Below are 24588 nucleotides of genomic sequence, written 5' to 3'. Positions count from 1 at the left end.
TTGAGCAGCTACCGCACTTCATCTCAAAAGTGACCAACATGTTCGCCCAGAGGAAGAATCACAGCGTCACTTTTCTTTTCAAATGAGCCCGCCGCTTTGGTGAGTTATATTGTATTCAATAACTCTGCCTTGCGGAGGTGGTATGTGAATTGTTCATTTTTGCTGAACTGGTTGATTAAGATTGTGACTCGAGTCCTTTTAGCACTTTTCTAAGAAGCTGTTGCCATGGAAAAGATCTGTATCTGTAAAAGATGTATGTGTGCTTCTTTGTGGTCAGTAGTGGCAAGTTATTTTCGCTGTTGGCTGTTGTGGTGCCATGAGTTGATTTGTTTGCTGGTCCGTTGTGTTATTTGTTTCATGAGGATGGAATATTGTGTTCTTAATTCAGGCTAGTGGCAGTAGTCTCTCTCTCTCTCTCTCTCTCTCTCTCTCTCTCTCTCTCTGTCTGTTGGTCTGTCTGCACAAGATATGATACAGCAACCCGCTCTGCAAAGTGTTTTGTGGAGTCATGAATGACCCCTTGACATGTAATAAAAAATCTCCACTTTAGTCTCTAGAGTACTGTAGTTTTCCTGGTATGTAGCTCATTAAGATATTAGGAATATAGGGGGTAGGTGCCCCACACATTTTTCCCATATAGAAACGCCACTGTCAATAAGACATGTGAAAGAAACAATATTGCTTCACATAAACAAAGACCAACAAACAGAACAAATCCAAAACATATGCAAACCTGTGTTATAATCAGTTCATTATTTTATTGTTGTTATTGGCTTATAAATTGACATGAAGTAGTATATATTATGATTAAGAGACATGTATGCAAGTGAATGCAATTTACAACAGATGTGTTGCATATTGCATAAGACAAATGCAATCATTCAATGACTGGGTACAAAATAGAGGAAGCACCCATTAGCTAGTCTTTGGTACACCACTGCAGTGAAAATAGCAAGAACATAGACACCAAAATTGATAAGATACACATAGTCTGATCATTTATTTCTAACTTAAATAATAGAAATAATGTTGTTCATTGACAGACTAGGGTGGAGGGAAATGACTGCTCTTCAAGTATACAAGCAGTTGAGCAATGATTGCATTATACAACTTAAGTACCTTAATGCTGTTAAATGACTGGAGCGTTTAAAAGCAAGAATACCAAATGTTAAGCTTAGTTTTCATGTACAACTCAGCAGGGAAATCATAAGAATTTTTAATTGTGACCTTTTAATTATTTTCACCCATCTGTTTTTTAATAAAAGGAAGTAATACACCTACTAAGCGTTACTTTCATGCATGAATTTAGGGAAAGGTACAGCAGTGGCAGGACTCTTTGAAAACCAAAGTAGAAATGCAGGCTTGGCGATGGCCTACACGACCATCACAGTTGTAAAAATAGTGGTTATCAGTGGGGTCAGGCAAGTGCTCGACCTGACCCACTGTACAGGGGTCTCCAGAGGATGTAGTAGTTGTAGTTGTGGTTGTTGTTGTGGTTGTTGTTGGGAGAGTCATAGAGGCAAAGGTACAGCAGGTGCAGGACTCTCTGAAGACCAAACCAGGAGAGCAGGGTCGGCGATGGCCTACACGACCATCACAGTTATAAAAGAAGTGTTCATCAGTGAGGTCAGGCAAGTACCCAAAGTCACCCACTTTACAGGGGTCTCGAGAGGATGGAGATCCTGTAGCTGCAGGAGTTGGGGTTGTTGCTGTTGTTGTTGGGGGAGTTGTTCTTTTGGGAGATGTGGTTGGAGTCATAGAGGCAAAGGTACAGCAGGTGCAGGACTCTCTGAAGACCAAACCAGGAGAGCAGGGTCGGCGATGGCCTACACGACCATCACAGTTGTAAAAGAAGTGTTCATCAGTGGGGTCAGGCAAGTACCCTACATCACCTACTTTACAGGGGTCTCCAGAGGATGGAGATCCTGTAGCTGCAGGAGTTGGGGTTGTTGCTGTTGTTGTTGGGGGAGTTGTTCTTTTGGGAGATGTGGTTGGAGTCATAGAGGCAAAGGTACAGCAGGTGCAGGACTCTCTGAAGACCAAACCAGGAGAGCAGGGTCGGCGATGGCCTACATGACCATCACAGTTGTAAAAGAAGTGCTCATCAGTGGGGTCAGGCAAGTACCCTACATCACCTACTTTACAGGGGTCTCCAGAGGATGGAGATCCTGTAGTTGCAGGAGTTGTGGTTGTTGTTGGGGGAGTTGTTGTTGCAGGAGATGTAGTTGTTGTTGGGGGAGTTGTGGTTGTTGTTGGGGGAGTTGTTGCAGGAGATGTAGTTGTTGTTGGGGGAGTTGTAGTGGTTGTTGGGGGAGTTGTAGTGGTTGTTGGGGGAGTTGTGGTTGTTGTTGGGGGAGTTGTTGCAGGAGATGTAGTTGTGGTTGTGGTAGGGGGAGTTGTAGTTGTTGTTGGGTGAGTTGTGGTTGTTGTTGGGGGAGTTGTTGCAGGAGATGTAGTTGTGGTTGTGGTAGGGGGAGTTGTAGTTGTTGTTGGGTGAGTTGTGGTTGTTGTTGGGGGAGTTGTTGTTGCAGGAGATGTAGTTGTTGTTTGGGGAGTTGTAGTGGTTGTTGGGGGAGTTGTGGTTGTTGTTGGGGGAGTTGTTGCAGGAGATGTAGTTGTGGTTGTGGTAGGGGGAGTTGTAGTTGTTGTTGGGTGAGTTGTGGTTGTTGTTGGGGGAGTTGTTGTTGCAGGAGATGTAGTTGTTATTTGGGGAGTTGTAGTGGTTGTTGGGGGAGTTGTGGTTGTTGTTGTTGCAGGAGTTGTGGTTGTTGTTGCAGGAGTTGTGGTTGTTGTTGCAGGAGTTGTGGTTGTTGTTGGGGGAGTTGTAGTTGTTGTTGGGTGAGTTGTGGTTGTTGTTCGGGGAGTTGTAGTTGTTGTTGGGTGAGTTGTGGTTGTTGTTGGGGAAGTTGTTGCAGGAGATGTAGTTGTGGTAGGGGGAGTTGTAGTTGTTGTTGGGTAAGTTTTGGTTGTGGTAGGTGGAATTAGAGGATTTTTTGTAGATTGTGGGAAACATGGAAGAAAGTAAAGTACATATTGTGGTAAATGAGCTTTCCCTTTGTTCATTTTTGTATATTGATATTACTGATTTGTTGGTTATGTGCATTACTGATGTGCTAGTAATAATGCGATACTGACAAGTGTTTATAATGAACTCACCCAAGCTGGCGAAGATCAGACAAAGACCTTCAGAGGGACATGCTCGTTAGTATATCGTTATTAAAAAAAAGCTTCAAGGATTACTCCGCCAAAATTAAGTTTGAACCAAACAAACAAACAAAACACATGACTCACTATTTACAGTTTCTAGCATGGCAGATACATTTTTGGTTTAGTTTTATTATTCCAGGTAAGTGATTCCCAGCTTGCAGAGATCTCTGCAGCCACCACAATACATCAGAAGTGAAAGAAATCATTATTTAGAAGATTTAGTTGAGGGTAACATTTACTGAAAGATATAATTGACCAATGTACCCTACCTGCCGTTAGAGTGAGCCTCTTCATGCTGTTACTGTGAAGATATACAGAAATAGGAAAAAAAAGATCAATATGCAGTTGAAAAAATACACACACACACACACGCTATATATATATATATATATATATATATATATATATATATATATATATACATATAGTGTATTTAAGGCCTTCCTCATTAGAGTCTGGGAATAGACAACTCTTTATTGCTTTACTCAATATCACTTGGTACACTTTTGTTAATTAAGCACTATTTGGCTCTTTTTCATTTTCTCCCCAATATGTTATAAATATGAAAATGATCGTTATATCATTATGTTGATTTAGGGTAAGTGAGCAGTGAATTATCAAAAGCATCAGTAGCAGCAGGTTATTTCATAACGGCACAGGAAACACAGCCACATGCTCATATAGGTAGGCTTATTTTCTGCAGACCAGCTAAATTAAGCCACATGACATCACTTTTAAGAACAGTGGGGGTCGCGAGTCTTTAACACCTATATTTTGGGGGTCGGGGGCTTAAAAGTTTGGGAACCCCTGCGTTAGAGGACTATAGCCACTGCATATGAGGCACGTGACTTAACCACAAGGCCAAACCAGTACCCCAGGAATCATACATTTTGATCCTGGAATTACCTTATTCATGTAGCAATGCCAAATTAAGGCTGAATTGCTTACAATAAACATTATGTTCTTTAATATATATATATATATATATATATATATATATATATATATATATATATATATATATATATATATATACTGAATTTGTACAACAATCTAATCACTGCATTAACAGCATTAATCAGTTACAGCAAAATCACAGCCAGTAAACACAAGTAACAAGCTGTAAAGTACCTGCTTGTTCAACTCCCTCTTCCCAAAAAGTGACCAGTAACAGCCAGTTAAAGAGATGGAGTGCTTATAGCAGTGATCACAGAAACAGCTTAGAAACCGAGAAATACTTTGTTTAATAAAATCAGAGTGAAAGGAATACTCACAGTGGTGATGTCCGAAGACGCCTGCTCTGTCCTCCTGCTGAGTGAGTGGTGGGTGACTGATAGATGACCGATGGATGACAGATGGGTGGCTGGTGGTGGAGTTTTAATACAGGTAGAAAGCCCAGAAGGAGTGGCAACAATAGAGAGGGTAGGGATTATTAATGTTAAACTGCATTTTCCAAAGTATAATTGATTATATGTTGAGCAGGGGTGAGGTCACCTCAGGCCCTGCCCTGCCCTTTTGATGTTCAAGTAATAGTTAAATGTTTGTTAGTCATGTACTTTTTTTGTTATGGGAGGCTAAGAACGGCACACTAATTAGTGTTATCATGCTATTGAAACTCAATCAGCCAACTCACGTTGTTCGTCTCAACTTTTCTGTTTAAACTGAATGGTTTCACATTGTAAGCTACTGGTTGCTTTTCGATACCTAAGTGACCAATACAATTGCACTACTTGCTTCACAGCACTGTATTCAATATGTTGTTGTTTTTATCTCAGAATCAGAGCAGAAAGGAAAAATGACTTCTAACAAAGGTGTAGCGATCCCAGCGAGGACGAATGGTTTTACTCTCAACAGATGAGTTTATTTTCTCAATTTCCGTGCCGTTTACAAACAAACACACCGTAAGAGCTGCACGGGACAAACAAACAAAATGTAAACATCACCATAACCAAAGAAATTACAATCACATCACATAAACACGAGACGAGGTAAAAGCATTTAAATACGGAAACCTGATAATTGATCCCAATACTGTTAAAACTGTACAAACATGTAACTGCTAAAATTTACAGTCCCCAAAATAATCCAAACATAAGAGATAACACCCCAAAACACAATTAATCAGTGATACAATGAAAAGCATTTAAGGCAAACAAACAAACAAAGCGGACGCAACACGAGGCTGGTCTACCATGACTCAGCAAACAAAGGGCTAAGAAGTCAGGTGTGAGCAGCTACCGCGATCACACTTCGTGTCATTAAAAGGAAAAAGTTAACATATCAGTAAACCCCCTCCACCAAACCAAGACAATAAAGAAAAATATACCTTATTCCCAATCTCAAGCGGGACGCTAACCGAACCTTCTCTGTACCTTCATTCATTGAGAAAGCGCTGACATTTGTTTACCTTTATCAGCTGTTCAGCGCGTCAGCGCGTCAGCAGTAAACCCAGCCTTCAAAATAAAAGTCCCAACAATAAACACCAAAATAGACACTTCAACCATAAATATGAGTACATTTTTGTATACACTTTTACCTTTAAAAATGGTCATTTACACTCCCACCAAATCATTAGTTATCCTTCACAAGGGAAATAACACTAATGATTTAAACTTGAAATGATAACCTGAATAACAACCGGAGGACCCTACTCATCACTTTTAACACTCAAACACTCAAACATTCTCCAGTAACAAAACTAGTTTCTGAACAGGACGTTCAACAAAGGACTGCTTGGTAAGACGCTCTCCTCCTTTTCCGAGCTTCTTGTCTCCCAGGCATATTTTGACCTTCCTCACGAGTCCATCTCTGTCGATAGTGGTCTCTGTCACTCTACCCAGACGCCACTCATATCTAGGCAGTGTATCATCCCTTTCCATCACGATGTCTCCAACGTGCATGCTTCTCCTAGGTGTGTGCCATCGTTGCCGCAGAGCAATGTTAGCAAGATACTCCTTCCGCCAACGGCTCCAAAACTGCTCCGCCAGATACTGAACATGGCGCCACCTTTTTCGAGCATACATATCCTCCTTAACAAACTTGCCAGGAGGAGGGAGCACTGCAGTGGATTTCATGGTGAGTAAGTGATTCGGTGTGAGTGGTTCAAGGCTCTGTGGATCATTAAGATTCTCAACAGTGAGAGGGCGACTGTTCACTATCGCCATTGCTTCATAAAAGAAGGTCCGGAGTGAGGCATCATTCAGCCTGCCATGGGAGAGGGACAGTGTGGAGCCTAGTACACTTCTTACTGTTCTGATTTGCCGTTCCCATACCCCACCAGCATGGCTTGAATGAGGAGTATTTAGCCGGAAGTCACACTGCTGCATAGCAAGAAAGGCAGCAAGTCTATCTGCATCCAGTTCATTCAAGGCCTTTGACATTTCGTTCTTGGCTCCCACAAAGTTGGTTCCTTGGTCACAGGTGATCTGTCGTACTGCACCCCGTATGGCAATGAAACAGCGCAGACCACTGATGAAAGCATCCGTAGACAAATCATCAAGCATCTCAATATGTATGGCCCGCGAGCAAAAGCAGGTGAAAATGAGACCATATCTTTTATGAACCTTCCGCCCCTGCTTGATTAAAAACGGGCCAAAGCAGTCCATGCCACAGTATGTAAATGGAGGTGATGGCTCCACACGCTCCAGAGGAAGATCAGCCATCCTTTGCTCTTCTGTGGGTCTCCTGAGCTTCCTACAGATCACACACTGGCGAATATAAGATGCCACTGTCCGGCTGATTCCAGGGATCCAGTAGCCATTTGCTCTTATCTCATTGATTGTGAGACCCTTTCCTTGATGCTTGACCTTCTCATGAAAATGAGCAATTATGAGTTTTGTGATGTGATGATCCTTTGGAATAATTGCAGGGTGCTTGATTGTGCTAGGTAGCAGTGAGTCATGAAGTCTACCTCCCACTCTGAGCAATCCATCATGATCTATGAAGGGATCCAAGTTGTGCAGCTTGCCGTGAGATGGAAGTTGTGTTCCCCTGTGTAATACTAGAAGTTCCTCAGGGTAAGCCCCTTCTTGCAGATCTTTGAGTATGACCTTTTCAGCCCTCTGTCGCTCCAGTACTGTAGCATGACCCTTTGACCTGTCTTTGCTGACTCTCCGAAGTATACGGGCCACTGCTCTGGTAGCCCAAGACCATGATGAATGTTTGGATAGGCGGCCTACCAGGCTTACTTTCTCTGTGGTTTTTGTGCTAAAAACCTGAACCTTCCTTACTTCTGAGTCTCCAAGGGGAATTTCCGGTATCCCTTCCGTGAAAGGAATTATTTCCTCTTTCCATAAAAATGTGGGTCCCGTAAACCAGCTAGATGACAACAGTTCATTTACAGTCAGACCTCTGGAAGCGTAGTCTGCAGGATTCTCATTGGTCGGGACATATTTCCATTGTTGAGGGCTTGAACCAAGGTGTATTCTTTGCAATCGGTTAGCAACAAACGTGTGAAAGCGTCGCACTTCATTGTTGATGTAACCCAAGACAACTTTGGAGTCAGTCCAGAAGAATTCCTCAACATCAGCGTATCCAAGTTCTTCCTTGAGCATGTGGCTGACCTTAACTGAAACAACTGCAGCTGTCAATTCCAACCTGGGGATAGTTGTGACCTTTGTGGGAGCAACACGGGACTTCCCAAAGACTAAGGAACAGTAGACATCGTCTCTTTCATTTTTCTGTCTCAGATATGAGCACTGACCGTACCCCACTGTACTCGCATCAGAAAAATGATGTAACTCCATTTTAATGATTTCCCCAAAGTCAACAGGAGCATAGCATCGGGCAATTTCCAATTTCTCAAGATTTAGTAGATCCTCCCTCCACTTCTCCCACCGTGGTCTCAGCACATCGGATAAGGGATCATCCCAACCGGAACCCCGTCTGCACATCTCTTGAAGCACTCTTTTACCATTCAACAGAAATGGAGCCACAAAGCCAAGTGGATCATACAAGGAGGCGACTGTAGAAAGTAGGCCACGACGAGTTGTAGGCTGGTCCTTAAGGCTGGTACTAAATCCAAAGCAGTCATCCTCTATGTTCCACTGAATGCCAAGAGCTCTTTCCACTGGCAAATCATCAAAGGCGAGGTCAAGGGTATTAATCTCAGTCGCCCGCTCTGAGGGTGGTATGCTCTCCAAAACCGTTCTGTCATTGGATGTAAACTTGTGCAGCCTCAAACCACCAATAGCACATATGTCTCGAGCCTCTTGGGCGAGCTGAATGGCTTCCTTCTTACTTTTTATGCTTGTGACCCCATCATCCACATAGAAATCTCTCATGATAAACTGTGAGCCCAGTGGGAATCTCTGCTTGTTCTCTTCTGCAAGATATTTCAGACCATAACTGGCACAACCAGGGGATGATGCTGCGCCAAATAGATGCACCTTCATTCTGAATTCCTGAGGTGGCACGCTGAAAACTCCTTTCTCCCACCACAAGAAGCGCAGATAGTTCCGATCATCCTCATACACATGGAACTGATGAAACATCCTTTCAATGTCACACATTAATGCGATTGGGTGCAGCCGAAACCTCAGGAGGACACCAATCAAATTATTTGTTAAATCAGGCCCCGAGAGAAGGTGATCATTGAGACTGGTGCCCTTATATTTGGCAGAAGCATCAAACACCACACGCAGTTTATCTGGCTTCCTTGAATGATACACTCCGTGATGAGGGATGTACCATTTTTCACCATCCTTTGCATCTTCCTCAATCTGTTCAGCATCACCTCTGCTCATGACTTCATCCATAAATTTGACATAATGTTCCTTGTATTTTTCATTCCTCATCATTTTCTTCTTGAGGTGGTTCAGCCTCACTACAGCAAGCTGTTTATTGTCAGGCAGAACTGGTCTTTCCTTGAAGGGCAAGGGCATCTCGTAATGCCCGTGAGCGTTTTTCCATATACCCTCACCCAACTTGTTCAGAAACAAAATATCATCTTGGGATACAGTTCTCTTATCATCACTGGAATCCTTGAAGTCAGATTCAAGAGCACGGATGGCCTCTGCTGGGGCTATGAGAGGGAGTTCTTTAACAGTGACTCTATGACATAGACTAGAGAGGTTTGGGGGTACAAGGCAAGGTGACATACCACCTACTATGCTCCATCCCAGGTCGGTACGAACAGCATATGGTTCCTCGTCTCCTCCTGTTATCACTTGCCTAGGAGCAAGTGCTCTTGAACAGTTATATCCAATCAAAAGCCCAATGTCACAGTCCTGTAGTGGAGGGATCTCATTTTCTATGGAAAGAAGATGCTTCCATTTCCTAGCAGTCTCGTCGGTGGGAATGTGATCACAGTTGACTGGTATACAATCTTTGGTATAAGTAGGAGGAAGATCAATATAGGTGGTGGAACTGTACCCTCTTACACGAAGTCCAGAGACTCTTTCACTGTTAATGGTTAAATCTGATGCAATCATTGTAGTCAGTTTAAGTTTCACAGGAAATCTCTCAGATTGTAAGGTGTTACTCACAGCTTTGTCTATGAATGTGAGTGTCAAGCAGAGCATAGACTAGCAACTCCACACTTGGCATAGTCTTTGACGACACCCATACCGGTAAAATCATGGAAGTGTTAGTTGAGAGTCCATCTCCGGCTACACTTAGAGACACTGCCGCTGTCTCATCCATATTACCTCGAGTGGTATTTGGAGCAAGTGTCGCATTCTCTTTATTCACCAGATTGTCATCATGGAGACATGTAGGATGTCTCCCCTTACAAATTTCGCATGTGTGGCGACGGTGACAGTCTCTTGCATTGTGGCCGGGTTTTATGCATCCATAACAGAGTCTATTATCCTTCACAAATGCCCTTCGTTCACCCAGACCCTTGGACAAAAACTCTACACAGCTATGAAGTTGATGATTAGTGTCATTGCAAAACAAACAAGGGGACTTTGTATTTCCTCTGCTCGATTGATTGATATCTGAGTCTGCAGATTGTGTGATGAGAACACTGACTCTGTCCTTGGTTACATCTCTGCGATTTCGTTTGTCAATGATGGACTCTGGAGGATGGAGGGCACTTAAGGATGTTATAGGATTACATGCTACCTCTGCTTCCATGGACATAAACCTTGCAAAGTCCTGAAAACTGGGAAAATTCTGTTTGACATGCAGAGCTTCAGTGACTTTTCTGTTCCATTGAGCGGCCACCCAATCAGGCAACTTTTGAGCCAGCTTTTGGTTCTCCTCACAATCATTCAGGATTTGGAGTCCCTTTACATGTGGTATTGCTTCTTGACAAGCGTTCAAAAAATCTGAAAAGTTCCGCAGCCCTTCAGCATCTCTTGGGTGTATTTTTGGCCATTTTGCAAGTTTCTCTCTGAAAGCTCTCTGAATAACAAATGGCTGTCCATATCGATGATTCAATTTGGTCCAAGCTTCCTTATAGGCTTCATCATCGTTTCTGTAGAAGAAGCCTTCCAGCAACTTGCGAGCCTGGCCGCTGACATATTTCTTCAAGTAGAACAGTTTTTCAGCTGAAGTTATCCCCCTTTGATCAATCAGTGACACAAATGAAGCCCTCCACTCAATAAAGTGCATTGGATCTCCACTAAATATGGATGGTTCAGGTACTGGGAGTCTATTCAGGGAAATGCTTTCTTGGAAGGCCTGGGTTAGATGGGACATATCCATATGTGAAGATGAAGCTGTATGTAATGGTGGGTGAACTACGGGTTGAGACAGGTTCTCCCCCTCAGCTCCTTCAAAGGTGGGCTGAAGGATGGCACTGCGTGCCATTTCTTGGTCATAGATGTTCAACCTGGCTCTAGCCGCCCTTAGCTCCTTTTCGGCCTTGAGTTGCTCCAATTTATGTTTTTGCTCCTCAAGCTCCTTCTTCTGCTGTTCTTCTAGATTTTTGATTATTTTCCGTTGTGACTCTTCCTTCTGCCACAATTCATATTCAGCTTCCTTAAATGCCAGTTCAGCAGCTGCATCCACTCGTTTAATGGCTAACCTTGAAGCTGTAGAACTTTGACTGGAGCGGTTGCTTGACTTGCTGTGTGTTGATGAAACTGTGGATCCATAAATGGAACGGGAATAGTCATGGCGTAGAAGTTTACCCAGATGCTCCTTCACTTGCGCCGCATCATAGTCTCCATCAACAGATGTAATTCTTTCATTTATGAGTTTTAAAAGGTCTGCAGTCACTGCTTCACACGCGTCCATTCTGCGTCTTATTTCTGTTGAAGGGGTGGTGTAATTCCGAATTTCAACATAGGCGGCCTTTACAGTTTCCGTTTTCTCTTCCAGGTTTCCAATAAGGGATCCTAGTTCGCCTTCTGTGATGTCCGTTTTAAGTTGTTGTCTTGTGGCGCGTGCCACAGCCTTCCATTGATCATACAGTTGTTCAAATCTTTTAACTCTTTTCTTTGTCTCCTCCTCCTGAAGGGCAAGCATCTTCTCAGTGGGCTGTCGTGAGCGTTCTGTGCGTCTTATAGATTTGGTTTTCTCTCTCAGTTCCTTTAATTGGGCATTAAGATCAATCAGAGTTTGCTTCCTTTTCTTAATTGCCTCAGTTACATGTTGTTTTTCCTCAGGTTCAGACGTAGTTTGAAGGGATTCCTTTAGTTCAATGATTTCATCTTGCAGAGTGTCAATTTGCTTCTGCAGCTCTTCTTTATTAAAGGACAAGATATCAGACCCCGGCATGTTGAGTAAGCAAATGAGTGTAAAGACACAGAAGAGCAAATGTTATCACAGCAGCTCAAGGCCAATAAACACCCCTGCTGCTTAAGTAGGCATAAAGGTCAATAAGGGCAAATATGAAACCTTTGACACATCTCACACATCGAACCCAAAAGGAGCCTGTTGTGGCCATGAAATCAAACGTGTAACAGTAAACCTTTGTAAGACATTCAAGTAGGCCTACATGAACCATCAATGGGAACTTCTATGATATCAAATAAGCAGTGGATGCAACAAAAGTCCAGCAGTGCACATTAAGTGTAGACAAATCCAACGCTCAAAAAGTTCCCCCTTTTTTCCCTTTTTAATTTCTTATTTATTTATTTATTTTTTAAATTTTTAATTAGTCCTTTATCCATCCCATAGAGGAGTGAGTTCATAAAGGAGTGGACATAAAATGTCACAGTCACTGATGAATCTTGTTCAATAGTTCATTCAAGGCGGATCCTTCTCTTACAGTTCATGTCCGCTTGTCAGTATGATACTGAAGAGTTTACTCACAGTTTCCTTTGCATGCGATAGTCCCTTACACTCCTCTGACTATTGCACCAAATCCACGCAGCCTCCACCTGGAACGATGAACACTTCGCCGTACAGACCCGATGGACCATGAAAGGGGAACCAACAGCCTTGCCCAACCAGCTCCAACAGCAACCCAGGACGAAGTGTAGAATCAAGGAGACTCGCCAAACCTCGACATCAGCCAGCAAACACAGCAGGAATCGGGGACGATGAGGGTTAAGCTCTTACTGTAGCGATCCCAGCGAGGACGAATGGTTTTACTCTCAACAGATGAGTTTATTTTCTCAATTTCCGTGCCGTTTACAAACAAACACACCGTAAGAGCTGCACGGGACAAACAAACAAAATGTAAACATCACCATAACCAAAGAAATTACAATCACATCACATAAACACGAGACGAGGTAAAAGCATTTAAATACGGAAACCTGATAATTGATCCCAATACTGTTAAAACTGTACAAACATGTAACTGCTAAAATTTACAGTCCCCAAAATAATCCAAACATAAGAGATAACACCCCAAAACACAATTAATCAGTGATACAATGAAAAGCATTTAAGGCAAACAAACAAACAAAGCGGACGCAACACGAGGCTGGTCTACCATGACTCAGCAAACAAAGGGCTAAGAAGTCAGGTGTGAGCAGCTACCGCGATCACACTTCGTGTCATTAAAAGGAAAAAGTTAACATATCAGTAAACCCCCTCCACCAAACCAAGACAATAAAGAAAAATATACCTTATTCCCAATCTCAAGCGGGACGCTAACCGAACCTTCTCTGTACCTTCATTCATTGAGAAAGCGCTGACATTTGTTTACCTTTATCAGCTGTTCAGCGCGTCAGCGCGTCAGCAGTAAACCCAGCCTTCAAAATAAAAGTCCCAACAATAAACACCAAAATAGACACTTCAACCATAAATATGAGTACATTTTTGTATACACTTTTACCTTTAAAAATGGTCATTTACAAAAGGTCTTTGTCCAGACTCAAACTGGGTATGTCGCTATTAACTTGTCCTCTCTACACATGACTGTATAATTTGGTGTTGTTGTTATGTACTGTATTACTGAAAGAGCTTTTTATAGTCTGTGTTTGTCTGGGAAGGTTCTCAATCATCCGGGTCATGGTAATTCAACGCCCGATCTGAAAAGGCAACTGGACTTAGAAATTCTTGAAGATTTCCCCCTCTCCTCCAAAAGGATTCTTCAGTTCTGACCAGATTGGGGATGGATCTAGAAAATATAAGACTTTAACAGTCGTTGCTGTGCTAATAGTAGTCACATGTGGCCATTAGTAGAGTTGGTGACTTAGTTCCTGACAGTCGTTTGCTGTTGAGGTTGTTGTGGCCTTGTTTTCACAGATAATTCAAGACAGCATTGTGTGTTGGGGACAAGTGGTGAGATTGGCCACCACATCTGTTGAGGGAAGGTTGTTCAAACTTAACATAGATGGCTTCCTTGACAGATGGCTTCTTTCATACAAACGGTCTTCTCTATCCAAAATGTACAGCTGGGTCCTGGCCTGAGGAGCTGGCTCTTCTGTGCTGGGCCCTGGTCGCTGGAGAGGTTACTTAGTTTTGCCAATGTACAGTTCCCTGCAGTCTTCATTGAATTGTGTGGCATACACTACATTGCTCTGTTTGTGCTGAGATGTTTTGTTTTGGGATGAACCAGTTTCTGTCTTAGTGTGTTGGAGGGCTTGAAATTAACCAGGGTTGTTGTTTGCCAAGTCAGCGTGTATCCAACACAGCGCCAGTGATTAAGGAGGCATGCACCACATTCATCTCTCAAGAGTGACCACCTGATTGCTGCAAAGCTGTTTAACAGCTCTTATTCCCCACAGTTTGTCATGTCATTCCCCACATCTGAGCTCGATTGTGCTGTGAAACTATGGCCTGTTGGAAACAAGGACAAGTTGAAGTCTGAGCTGACCACTCTGTACTAGTGGTGGGCGTATCGATTCTGTGGTATCGATATATCGATACTCACACGATACTCATTTGAGGAAAGATTACTCAAATAAAATATCAATACTAATTAATAAATGCGAAATAAAAGCGCATGTGTCAGCATTAAATTGAACTAGTCCGTCCATGTCATGTGACCAGAAGTGCAGTGACTCTAGTTAGCTGTTTTTAGCCTGCTAGCAACAGTTCAGTCTGCGGCTGCGCATGTCTGAGGTGGAACATGGCTGAGAGAAAGAGGAGTGTGGTGTGGGCATATTTTTCAAACATAGATAAAACTATGGCAAGGTGTAGTTTGTGCTGTGAAAATTAGGGGTGACCCCAAATAGTCGAATATTCGATAGTCGAACATTTGCATATGAAACGTGGATCATTCCATTCAAACCATGGGGGTGCTCATTGTCTAATTTTACATTATTTTCCTGTTTCCCGTAAACATAGTGTCTCATATAGCCTATTTTTATATAAATATAGACTTATTTAATGTAATTCTGAGAAAAGCTTTTGAAGTTTTAAATCTCATAAAGTGGTAATTAAAGCTCCCCTGGTAATTAAAGGTGGACTCTCCCATTTAGCGGGACCTGTGGAACAGACGTACCTCAGCTTGCCTTTAAATCTTTCTACGTTCATGGTCGCTCAAAATGTCAGGAAAAAAAACTTAAGTTGATCCTAAAAATAGTGATGAAGATGAGGAGCAGCTTCATGAAGAGGGGTGTGAGATCAAGGATTACCGGACGACATAAAAACTGTACGGGGCCAAAAGAACGAGGAGGGATACCCAAAGCTGGGCGAAGCCTCAAAACAATCCACAGCATCCCATCCACCTCCACGCCATCAGAGAGGATATTCTCAAAGTGTACAATGTACAGTACAATAAATGAGAGTTGCTAAAAGTGCCTTAAGAGTAAATTAAATCATAACACAGTTATGACGTTAAAATTAGTATTTAATTAAAATTATGTATCATTTATGTGTTCTTCTAAATGTATTTCATTGTTTAAAAACAGTCACACTGCTGAAAATCGTCATAACAATGCAGATGACCACATCAGAGTCAGAGAGGAACCTTTCCACATTGCGGAGAATAAAAGCTTTCACCTGCAACACAAAGGGACAGCCGCGACTCAACGCTCTGGCCATGCTCTCCATAGAAAGCCAGCTGATTGAGCAGCTACCGCACTTCATCTCAAAAGTGACCGACATGTTCGCCCAGAGGGAGAACCGCAGCACCACTTTTCTTTTCAAATGAGCCCGCCGCTTTGGTGAGTTATAGTGTATTCAATAACTCTGCCTTGCGGAGGTGGTATGTGAATTGTTCATTTTTGCTGAACTGGTTGATTAAGATTGTGACTCGAGTGCTTTTAGCACTTATCTAAGAAGCTGTTGCCATGGAAAAGATATGTATCTGTAAAAGATGTATGTGTGCTTCTTTGTGGTCAGTAGTGGCCAGTTATTTTCGCTGTTGTGGTGCCATGAGATGATTTGTTTGCAGCTAAGGTGTGTTATTTGTGTCATGAGGATGGAATATTGTGTTCTTAATTCAGGCTAGTGGCAGTAGTCAGTCAGTCTCTCTCTCTCTCTCTCTGTCTCTCTCTCTCTCTGTCTCTCTCTCTCTCTCTTTCTGTCTGTCTGCGCAAGATATGATACGGCAACCCGATCTGCAGTGTTTTGTGGAGTCATATACTGTATGACTCCTTGACATGTAATAAAAAATCTCCACTTTAGTCTCTAGAGTACTGTAGTTTTCCTGGTATGTAGCTCATTAAGATATTAGGAATATGCTGGGTAGGTGCCCCACACATTTTTCCCATATAGAAACGCCACTGTCAATAAGACATGTGAAAGAAACAATATTGCTTCACATAAACAAAGACCAACAAACAGAACAAAACCAAAACATATGCAAACCTGTATTATAATCAGTTCATTATTTTATTGTTGTTATTGGCTTATAAATTGACATGAAGTAGTATATATTATGCTTAAGACACATGTATGCAAGTGAATGCAATTTACAACAGATGTGTTGCATATTGCATAAGACAAATGCAATCATTCAATGACTGGGTACAAAATAGAGGAAGCACCCATTAGCTAGTCTTTGGTACACCACTGCAGTGAAAATAGGAAGAACATAGACACCAAAATTGATAAGATACACATAGTCTGATCATTTATTTCTAACTTAAATAATAGAAATAATGTTGTTCATTGACAGACTAGGGTGGAGGGAAATTACTGCTCTTCAAGTATACAAGCAGTTGAGCAATGATTGCATTATACAACTTAAGTACCTTAATGCTGTTAAAAGATTGGAGCCTTTAAAAGCAAGAATACCATGTTAAGCTTATTTTTCATGTACAACTCAGCAGGGAAATCATAAGAATTTTTAATTGTGACCTTTTAATTATTTTCACCCACCTGTTTTTCAATAAAAGGAAGTAATACACCTACTAAGCGTTACTTTCATGCATGAATTTAGGGAAAGTTACAGCAGTGGCAGGACTCTTTGAAGACCAAACCAGGAGAGCAGGGTTGGCGAATACCTCTAGTACCATCACAGTTGTAAAAGAAGTTTTCATTAGTGGGATCAGGCAAGTGCTCGACCTGACCCACTGTACAGGGGTCTCCAGAGGATGTAGATGATGTAGTTGTGGTTGTTGTTGTGGTTGTTGTTGGGAGAGTCTTAGAGGCAAAGGTACAGCAGGTGCAGGACTCTCTGAAGACCAAACCAGGAGAGCAGGGTCGGCGATGGCCTACACGACCATCACAGTTGTAAAAGAAGTGTTCATCAGTGGGGTCAGGCAAGTACCCAAAGTTACCCACTTTACAGGGGTCTCCAGAGGATGGAGATCCTGCAGCTGTAGGAGTTGGGGTTGTTGCTGTTGTTGTTGGGGGAGTTGTGGTTGTTGTTGGGAGAGTCATAGAGGCAAAGGTACAGCAGGTGCAGGACTCTCTGAAGACCAAACCAGGAGAGCAGGGTCGGCGATGGCCTACACGACCATCACAGTTGTAAAAGAAGTGTTCATCAGTGGGGTCAGGCAAGTACCCAAAGTCACCCACTTTACAGGGGTCTCCAGAGGATGGAGATCCTGTAGCTGCAGGAGTTGGGGTTGTTGCTGTTGTTGTTGGGGGAGTTGTGGTTGTTGTTGGGGGAGTCATAGAGGCGGAGCGACAGCAACTGCAGTCCACCCTGAAGACCAAACCAGGAGAGCAGGGTCGGCGATGGCCTACACGACCATCACAGTTGTAAAAGAAGTGCTCATCAGTGGGGTCAGGCAAGTACCCAAAGTCACCCACTTTACAGGGGTCTCCAGAGGATGGAGATCCTGTAGCTGCAGGAGTTGGGGTTGTTGTTGCAGGAGTTGTGGTTGTTGTTGGGGAGTTGTTGTTGCAGGAGATGTAGTTGTGGTTGTTGGGGGAGTTGTATTGTTGTTGGGTGAGTTGTGGTTGTTGTTGGGGGAGTTGTTGTTGCAGGAGTTGTAGTTGTTGTTTGGGGAGTTGTAGTGGTTGTTGGTGGAGTTGTGGTTGTTGTTGCAGGAGTTGTGGTTGTTGTTGGGGGAGTTGTAGTTGTTGTTGGGTGAGTTGTGGTTGTTGTTGGGGGAGTTGTAGTTGTTGTTGGGTGAGTTGTGGTTGTTGTTGGGGAAGTTGTTGCAGGAGATGTAGTTGTGGTAGGGGGAGTTGTAGTTGTTGTTGGGTAAGTTTTGGTTGTGGTAGGTGGAATTAGAGGATTTTTTGTAGATTGTGGGAAACATGGAAGAAAGTAAAGTACATATTGTGGTAAATAAGGTTTCCCTTTGTTCATTTTTGTATATTGATATTACTGATTTGTTGGTTATGTGCATTACTTATGTGTTAGTAATAATGCGATACTGACAAGTGTTTATAATGAACTCACCCAAGCTGGCGAAGATCAGACAAAGACCTTCAGAGGGACATGCTCGTTAGTATATCGTTATTAAAAAAAAGCTTCAAGGATTACTCCGCCAAAATTAAGTTTGAACCAAACAAACAAACAAAACACATGACTCACTATTTACAGTTTCTAGCATGGCAGATACATTTTTGGTTTAGTTTTATTTTTCCAGGTAAGTGATTCCCAGCTTGCAGAGATCTCTGCAGCCACCACAATACATCAGAAGTGAAAGAAATCATTATTTAGAAGATTTAGTTGAGGGTAACATTTACTGAAAGATATAATTGACCAATGTACCCTACCTGCCGTTAGAGTGAGCCTCTTCATGCTGTTACTGTGAAGATATACAGAAATAGGAAAAAAAAGATCAATATGCAGTTGAAAAATTACACACCCACGCTATATATATAAATATATACTGTATTTAAGGCCTTCCTCATTAGAGTCTGGGAATAGACAACTCTTTATTGCTTTACTCAATATCACTTGGTACACTTTTGTTAATTAAGCACTATTTGGCTCTTTTTCATTTTTCTCCCCAATATGTTATAAATATGAAAATGTTCGTTATATCATTATGTTGTTTTAGGGAAAGTTAGCAGTGAATTATCAAAAGCATCAGTAGCAGCAGGTTAATTCATAACGGCACAGGAAACACAGCCACATGCTCATATAGGTAGGCTTATTTTCTGCAGACCAGCTAAATTAAGCCACATGACATCACTTTGAGGAACAGTGGGGTTCGCCAGTCTTTAACACCTATATTTTGGGGGTCGCGGGCTGAAAAGTTTGGGAACCCCTGTGCTATAGGACTATAGCCACTGTATATGAGGCACGTGACTTAAACAAAAGGCCAAACCAGTACACCAGGAATCATACATTTTGATCCTGGAATTACCTTTTCATGTAGCAATGCCAGATTAAGGCTGAATTGCTTATAATACACATTATATTCTTTAATATATACTGAATTTGTACAACAATCAAATCACTTTAGTTATAACAAAATCACATGAAACAGCCAGTAAACACAAGTAACAAGCTGTAAAGTACCTGCTTGTTCAACTCTCTCTTCCCAAAAAGTGACCAGTAACAGCCAGTTAAAGAGATGGAGTGCTTACAGCAGTGATCACAGAAACAGCTTAGAAACCGAGAATTGCTTTGTTTAATATAATCAGAGTGAAAGGAATACTCACAGTGGTGATGTCTGAAGAAGCCTGCTCTGTCCTACTGCTGAGTGAGTGGTGGGTGACTGATAGATGACCGAGGGATGACAGATTGGTGGCTGGTGGTGGAGTTTTAATACAGATAGATAGCCCAGAAGGAGTGGCAACAATAGAGAGGGTAGGGATAATTAATGTTAATTTGCATTTTCAAAAGTATAATAATTATATGTTGAGCAGGGGTGAGGTCACCTCAGGCCCTGCCCTGCCCTTTTGACGTTCAAGTAATAGTTAAATGTTTGTCAGTCATGTACTTTTTTTATGGGAGGCTAAGAACGGCACACTAATTAGTGTTATCATGCTATTGAAACTCAATCAGCCAACTCACATGTTGTTCGTCTCAACTTTTCTGTTTAAACTGAATGGTTTCACATTGTAAGCTACTGGTTGCTTTTTGATACCTAAGTGACCAATACGATTGCACTACTTGCTTCACAGCACTGTATTCAATATGTTGTTGTTTTTATCTCAGAATCAGAGCAGAAAGGAAAAATGACTTCTAACAAAGGTCTTTGACCTGACTCAAACTGGGTATGTCGCTATTAACTTGTACTCTCTACACATGACTGTATAATTTGGTGGTGTTGTTATGTACTGTATTACTGAAAGAGCTTTTTATAGACTGTGTTTGTCTGGGAAGGTTCTCAATCATCCGGGTCATGGTAATTCAACACCCGATCTGAAAAGACAACTGGACTTAATGAAAATTCTTGAAGATTTTCCCCTCTCCTCCAAAAGGATTCTTCAGTTCTGACCAGATTGGGGATGGATCTAGAAAATATAAGACTCTAAAAGTCGTTGCTGTGCTAATAGTAGTCACATGTGGCCATTAGTAGAGTTGGTGACTTAGTTCCTGACAGTCGTTTGTTGTTGAGGTCACGTGATCCCTGGTGTGCGTGTGGCCTTGTTTTCACAGATAATACAAGACAGCACTGTGAGTTGGGAACAAGTGGCGAGATTGGCCACCACATCTGTTAAGGGAAGGTTGTTCAAACTTAACATAGATGGCTTCCTTGACACTTCTTTCATACCAACGGTCTTCTCTGTCCAAAATATGAACCTTGCTGTCCTCAAAGGAGAGTCCCTTGTTTCAATCACATTTTTATTGAAGTTTTTTCAAATTAAAACAAACGTACAAACAAACAAGAATATAAACAGGGCGGCTCAGATATTTTACAAAAGGACACACTACCAGGAAATAAAAGATACACAAAACAGGTTATACATCTTACATATGTTACAGGTGGACCAAGAAGATGAAAACACAAGTTAGTCAGTTAGGCAGCTCTCAAACACATTTGCAGACAGGACAGTCCCATTACGGCTATATTCAGGGTAAGGTGCAGTTCATTGATCCTATGTTTCCTGGTTGACAGTGTCACTTCTGTTAAGAAATCCCACAGTGAATGTGTTAGCTAGGTTAGGATCAATATACTGTAGGTACAGATCCCATACCTTGTAAAAGGTATCAGTTGTTGAGTGCAGCATACATGTAAGAAACTCTATGGGCATACACTGCAGGATCATTCTGTGCCAGTTTTTCTTCGTTGAAGGCTTCTCCTTAATCCAGGATAACATAATATTTTTCCTTGCAGCATATGCTAAAAGGTTAAACAGTTGTTTGTGATGTCTATTAGATCTAGGGAAAAAAAGACTCTAAAAGTCATTGGTGTGCTAATAGTAGTGAGTGTGGCCATGTTTTTCACATATAATACAAGACAAGCATTGTGTGTTGAGGACAAGTGATGAGATTGGCCACCACATCTGTTACTCTAATAAAATATCAATACTAATTAATAAATGCGAAATAAAAGCGCATGTGTCATTTCTGATTCTTTTAGGGTAACTTATTCCAAATTTTTGCGAACCCCACCCCCCCTGGCAGCATAAAATTGAACTAGTCCGTCCATGTCATGTGACCAGAAGTGCAGTGACTCCAGTTAGCTGTTTTTAGCCTGCTAGCAACAGTTCAGTCTGCGGCTGCGCATGTCTGAGGTGGAGCATGGCTGAGAGAAAGAGGGGAGTGGTGTGGGCATATTTTTCAAACATAAATAAAACTATGGCAAGGTGTAGTTTGTGCTGTGAAAATTAGGGGTGACCCCAAATAGTCGAATATTCGGTGATTCGTTCTAATGAGCCGTAGTCGACTGTCAATCTCATAGTCGAACATTTGCAGATGAAACGTGGATCATTCCATTCAAACCATGGGGGTGCTCAGTGTCTAATTTTACATTATTTTCCTGTTTCCCGTAAACATAGTGTCTCATATAGCCTATTTTTATATAAATATAGACTTATTTAATATAATTCTGAGAAAAGCTTTTGAAGTGTTAAATCTCATTAAAGTGGTAATTAAATCTCCCCTGGTAATTAAAGGTGGACTCTCCCATTTAGCGGGACCTGTGGAGCAGACGTACCTCAGCTGGCCTTTAAATCTTTCTACGTTCATGGTCGCTCAAAATGTCAGGAAAAAAACTTCAGTTGATCCTAAAAATAGTAATGAAGATGAGGAGCAGCTTCATGAAGAGGGCTGTGAGATCAAGGATTACAGGACCACATAAAAACTGTACGGGGCCAAAAGAACGAGGAGGGATACCCAAAGCTGAACCTCAAAACAATCCACAGCATCCCATCCACCTCCACGCCATCAGAGAGGATATTCTCAAAGTGTACAATGTACAGTACAATAAATGAGAGTTGCTAAAAGTGCCTTAAGAGTAAATTAAACCATAACACAGTTATGAAGTTAAAATTAGTATTTAATTAAAATTATGTATCATTTATGTGTTTTTCTCAATGTATTTCATTGTTTAAAAACAGTCACGCTGCTGAAAATCATCATAACAACACAGATGACCACATCAGAGTCAGAGAGGAACTCTTCCACATTGCGGAGAATAAAAACTTTCACCTGCAACACAAAGGGACAGCCGCGACTCAACGCTCTGGCCATGCTCTCCATAGAAAGCCAGCTGATTGAGCAGCTACCGCACTTCATCTCAAAAGTGACTGACATGTTCGCCCAGAGGAAGAACCGCAGCACCACTTTTCTTTTCAAATGAGCCCGCCGCTTTGGTGAGTTATATTGTATTCAATAACTCTGCCTTGCGGAGGTGGTATGTGAATTGTTCATTTTTGCGGAACTGGTTGATTAAGATTGTGACTCGAGTGCTTTTAGCACTTATCTAAGAAGCTGTTGCCATGGAAAAGATATGTATCTGTAAAAGATGTATGTGTGCTTCTTTGTGGTCAGTAGTGGCAAGTTATTTTCGCTGTTGTGGTGCCATGAGTTGATTTGTTTGCAGCTAAGGTGTGTTATTTGTTTCATGAGGATGGAATATTGTGTTCTTAATTCAGGCTAGTGGCAGTAGTCAGTCAGTCTCTCTCTCTCTCTCTCTCTCTCTCTCTCTCTCTCTTTCTGTCTCTCTCTCTCTCTCTCTCTCTCTCTCTCTCTCTCTCTCTCTCTCTCTCTCTCTCTCTCTCTCTCTCTTTCTGTCTGTCTGCGCAAGATATGATACAGCAACCCGATCTGCAGTGTTTTGTGGAGTCATATACTGTATGACCGCTTGACATGTAATAAAAAATCTCCACTTTAGTCTCTAGAGTACTGTGGTTTTCCTAATATGTAGCTCATTAAGATATTAGGAATATACTGGGTAGGTGCCCCACACATTTTTCCCATATAGAAACGCCACTGTCAATAAGACATGTGAAAGAAACAATATTGCTTCACATAAACAAAGACCAACAAACAGAACAAATCCAAAACATATGCAAACCTGTGTTATAATCAGTTCATTATTTTATTGTTGTTATTGGCTTATAAATTGACATGAAGTAGTATATATTATGCTTAAGACACATGTATGCAAGTGAATGCAATTTACAACAGATGTGTTGCATGTTGCATAAGACAAATGCAATCATTCAATGACTGGGTAGAAAATAGAGGATGCACCCATTAGCTAGTCTTTGGTACACCATCAATGACAAACAGATAAAAAGAAGTGTAATTAGGGAAGGCTTGTTAACATAAATAACTGTAGTGAAAATAGCAAGAACATACACACCAAAATTGATAAGATACACATAGTCTGATCATTTATTTCTAACTTAAATAACAGAAATAATGTTGTTCATTGACAGACATAGATGAAAGGAAATGACTGCTCTTCAAGTATACAAGCAGTTGAGCAATGATTGCACTTTACAACTTAAGTACTTTAATGCTGTTAAATGATTGGAGCCTTTAAAAACAAGAATACCACATGTTAAGCTTAGTTTTCATGTACAACTCAGCAGGGAAATCAGAAGAATTTTTAATTGTGACCTTTTAATTATTTTCACCCATCTGTTTTTTAATAAAAGGAAGTAATACACCTACCAAGCATTACTTTCATGCATGAATTTAGGGAAATGTACAGCAGCTGCAGGACGCTTTGAAGACCAAACCACTAGGGCAGGCTTGGCGATGGCCTACACGACCATCACAGTTGTAATAGAAGCTTTGATCAGTGGGGTCAGGCAAGGACCCAACATCACCCACTTGACAGGGGTCTCCAGAGGATGTAGTAGTTGTAGTTGTGGTTGTTGTAGGGAGAGTCATAGAGGCAAAGGTACAGCAGGTGCAGGACTCTCTGAAGACCAAACCAAGAGAGCAGGGTCGGCGATGGCCTACACGACCATCACAGTTGTAAAAGAAGTGTTCATCAGTGGGGTCAGGCAAGTACCCAAAGTCACCCACTTTACAGGGGTCTCCAGAGGATGGAGATCCTGCAGCTGTAGGAGTTGGGGTTGTTGCTGTTGTTGTTGGGGGAGTTGTGGTTGTTGTTGGGAGAGTCATAGAGGCAAAGGTACAGCAGGTGCAGGACTCTCTGAAGACCAAACCAGGAGAGCAGGGTCGGCGATGGCCTACACGACCATCACAGTTGTAAAAGAAGTGTTCATCAGTGGGGTCAGGCAAGTACCCAAAGTCACCCACTTTACAGGGGTCTCCAGAGGATGGAGATCCTGCAGCTGCAGGAGTTGGGGTTGTTGCTGTTGTTGTTG

General features: G+C 41.9%; 1 protein-coding gene across 1 annotated transcript; it reads right to left on the bottom strand.

The window, feature by feature from the left end:
• Nucleotides 1–1417: 1417 nt before the first annotated feature.
• On the bottom strand, nt 1418–18155 carry si:ch211-217k17.9 (probable serine/threonine-protein kinase clkA). Its single transcript, XM_034694867.1, has 5 exons — nt 17825–18155; nt 2145–2970; nt 1902–2069; nt 1659–1826; nt 1418–1583 (listed from the first exon to the last, which is right to left on the bottom strand). Exons 1-5 carry the CDS (start codon nt 18153–18155, stop codon nt 1418–1420), a joined length of 1659 nt encoding a protein of 552 aa, XP_034550758.1.
• Nucleotides 18156–24588: the final 6433 nt, after the last annotated feature.

Source organism: Notolabrus celidotus, chromosome 11 (genome assembly GCF_009762535.1).
Source record: "Notolabrus celidotus isolate fNotCel1 chromosome 11, fNotCel1.pri, whole genome shotgun sequence".
NCBI classification, from domain to species: domain Eukaryota; kingdom Metazoa; phylum Chordata; class Actinopteri; order Labriformes; family Labridae; genus Notolabrus; species Notolabrus celidotus.
The sequence above is the reverse complement of the archived record's forward strand: the minus strand, read 5'-3'. Positions and strand labels throughout refer to the sequence as shown.

Coding starts and splice junctions, on each gene's coding strand:
- si:ch211-217k17.9 (XM_034694867.1), bottom strand. CDS start 18,155: ATGTTTCCCACAATCTACAAAAAATCCTCTAATTCCACCTACCACAAC. Junction 2,971..17,824: donor CTCACCCAACAACAATACAA/CTCCCCCAACAA, acceptor ATTCCACCTACC/ACAACCAAAACTTACCCAAC. Junction 1,827..1,901: donor TCCATCCTCTGGAGACCCCT/GTAAAGTAGGTG, acceptor ATGGTCGTGTAG/GCCATCGCCGACCCTGCTCT.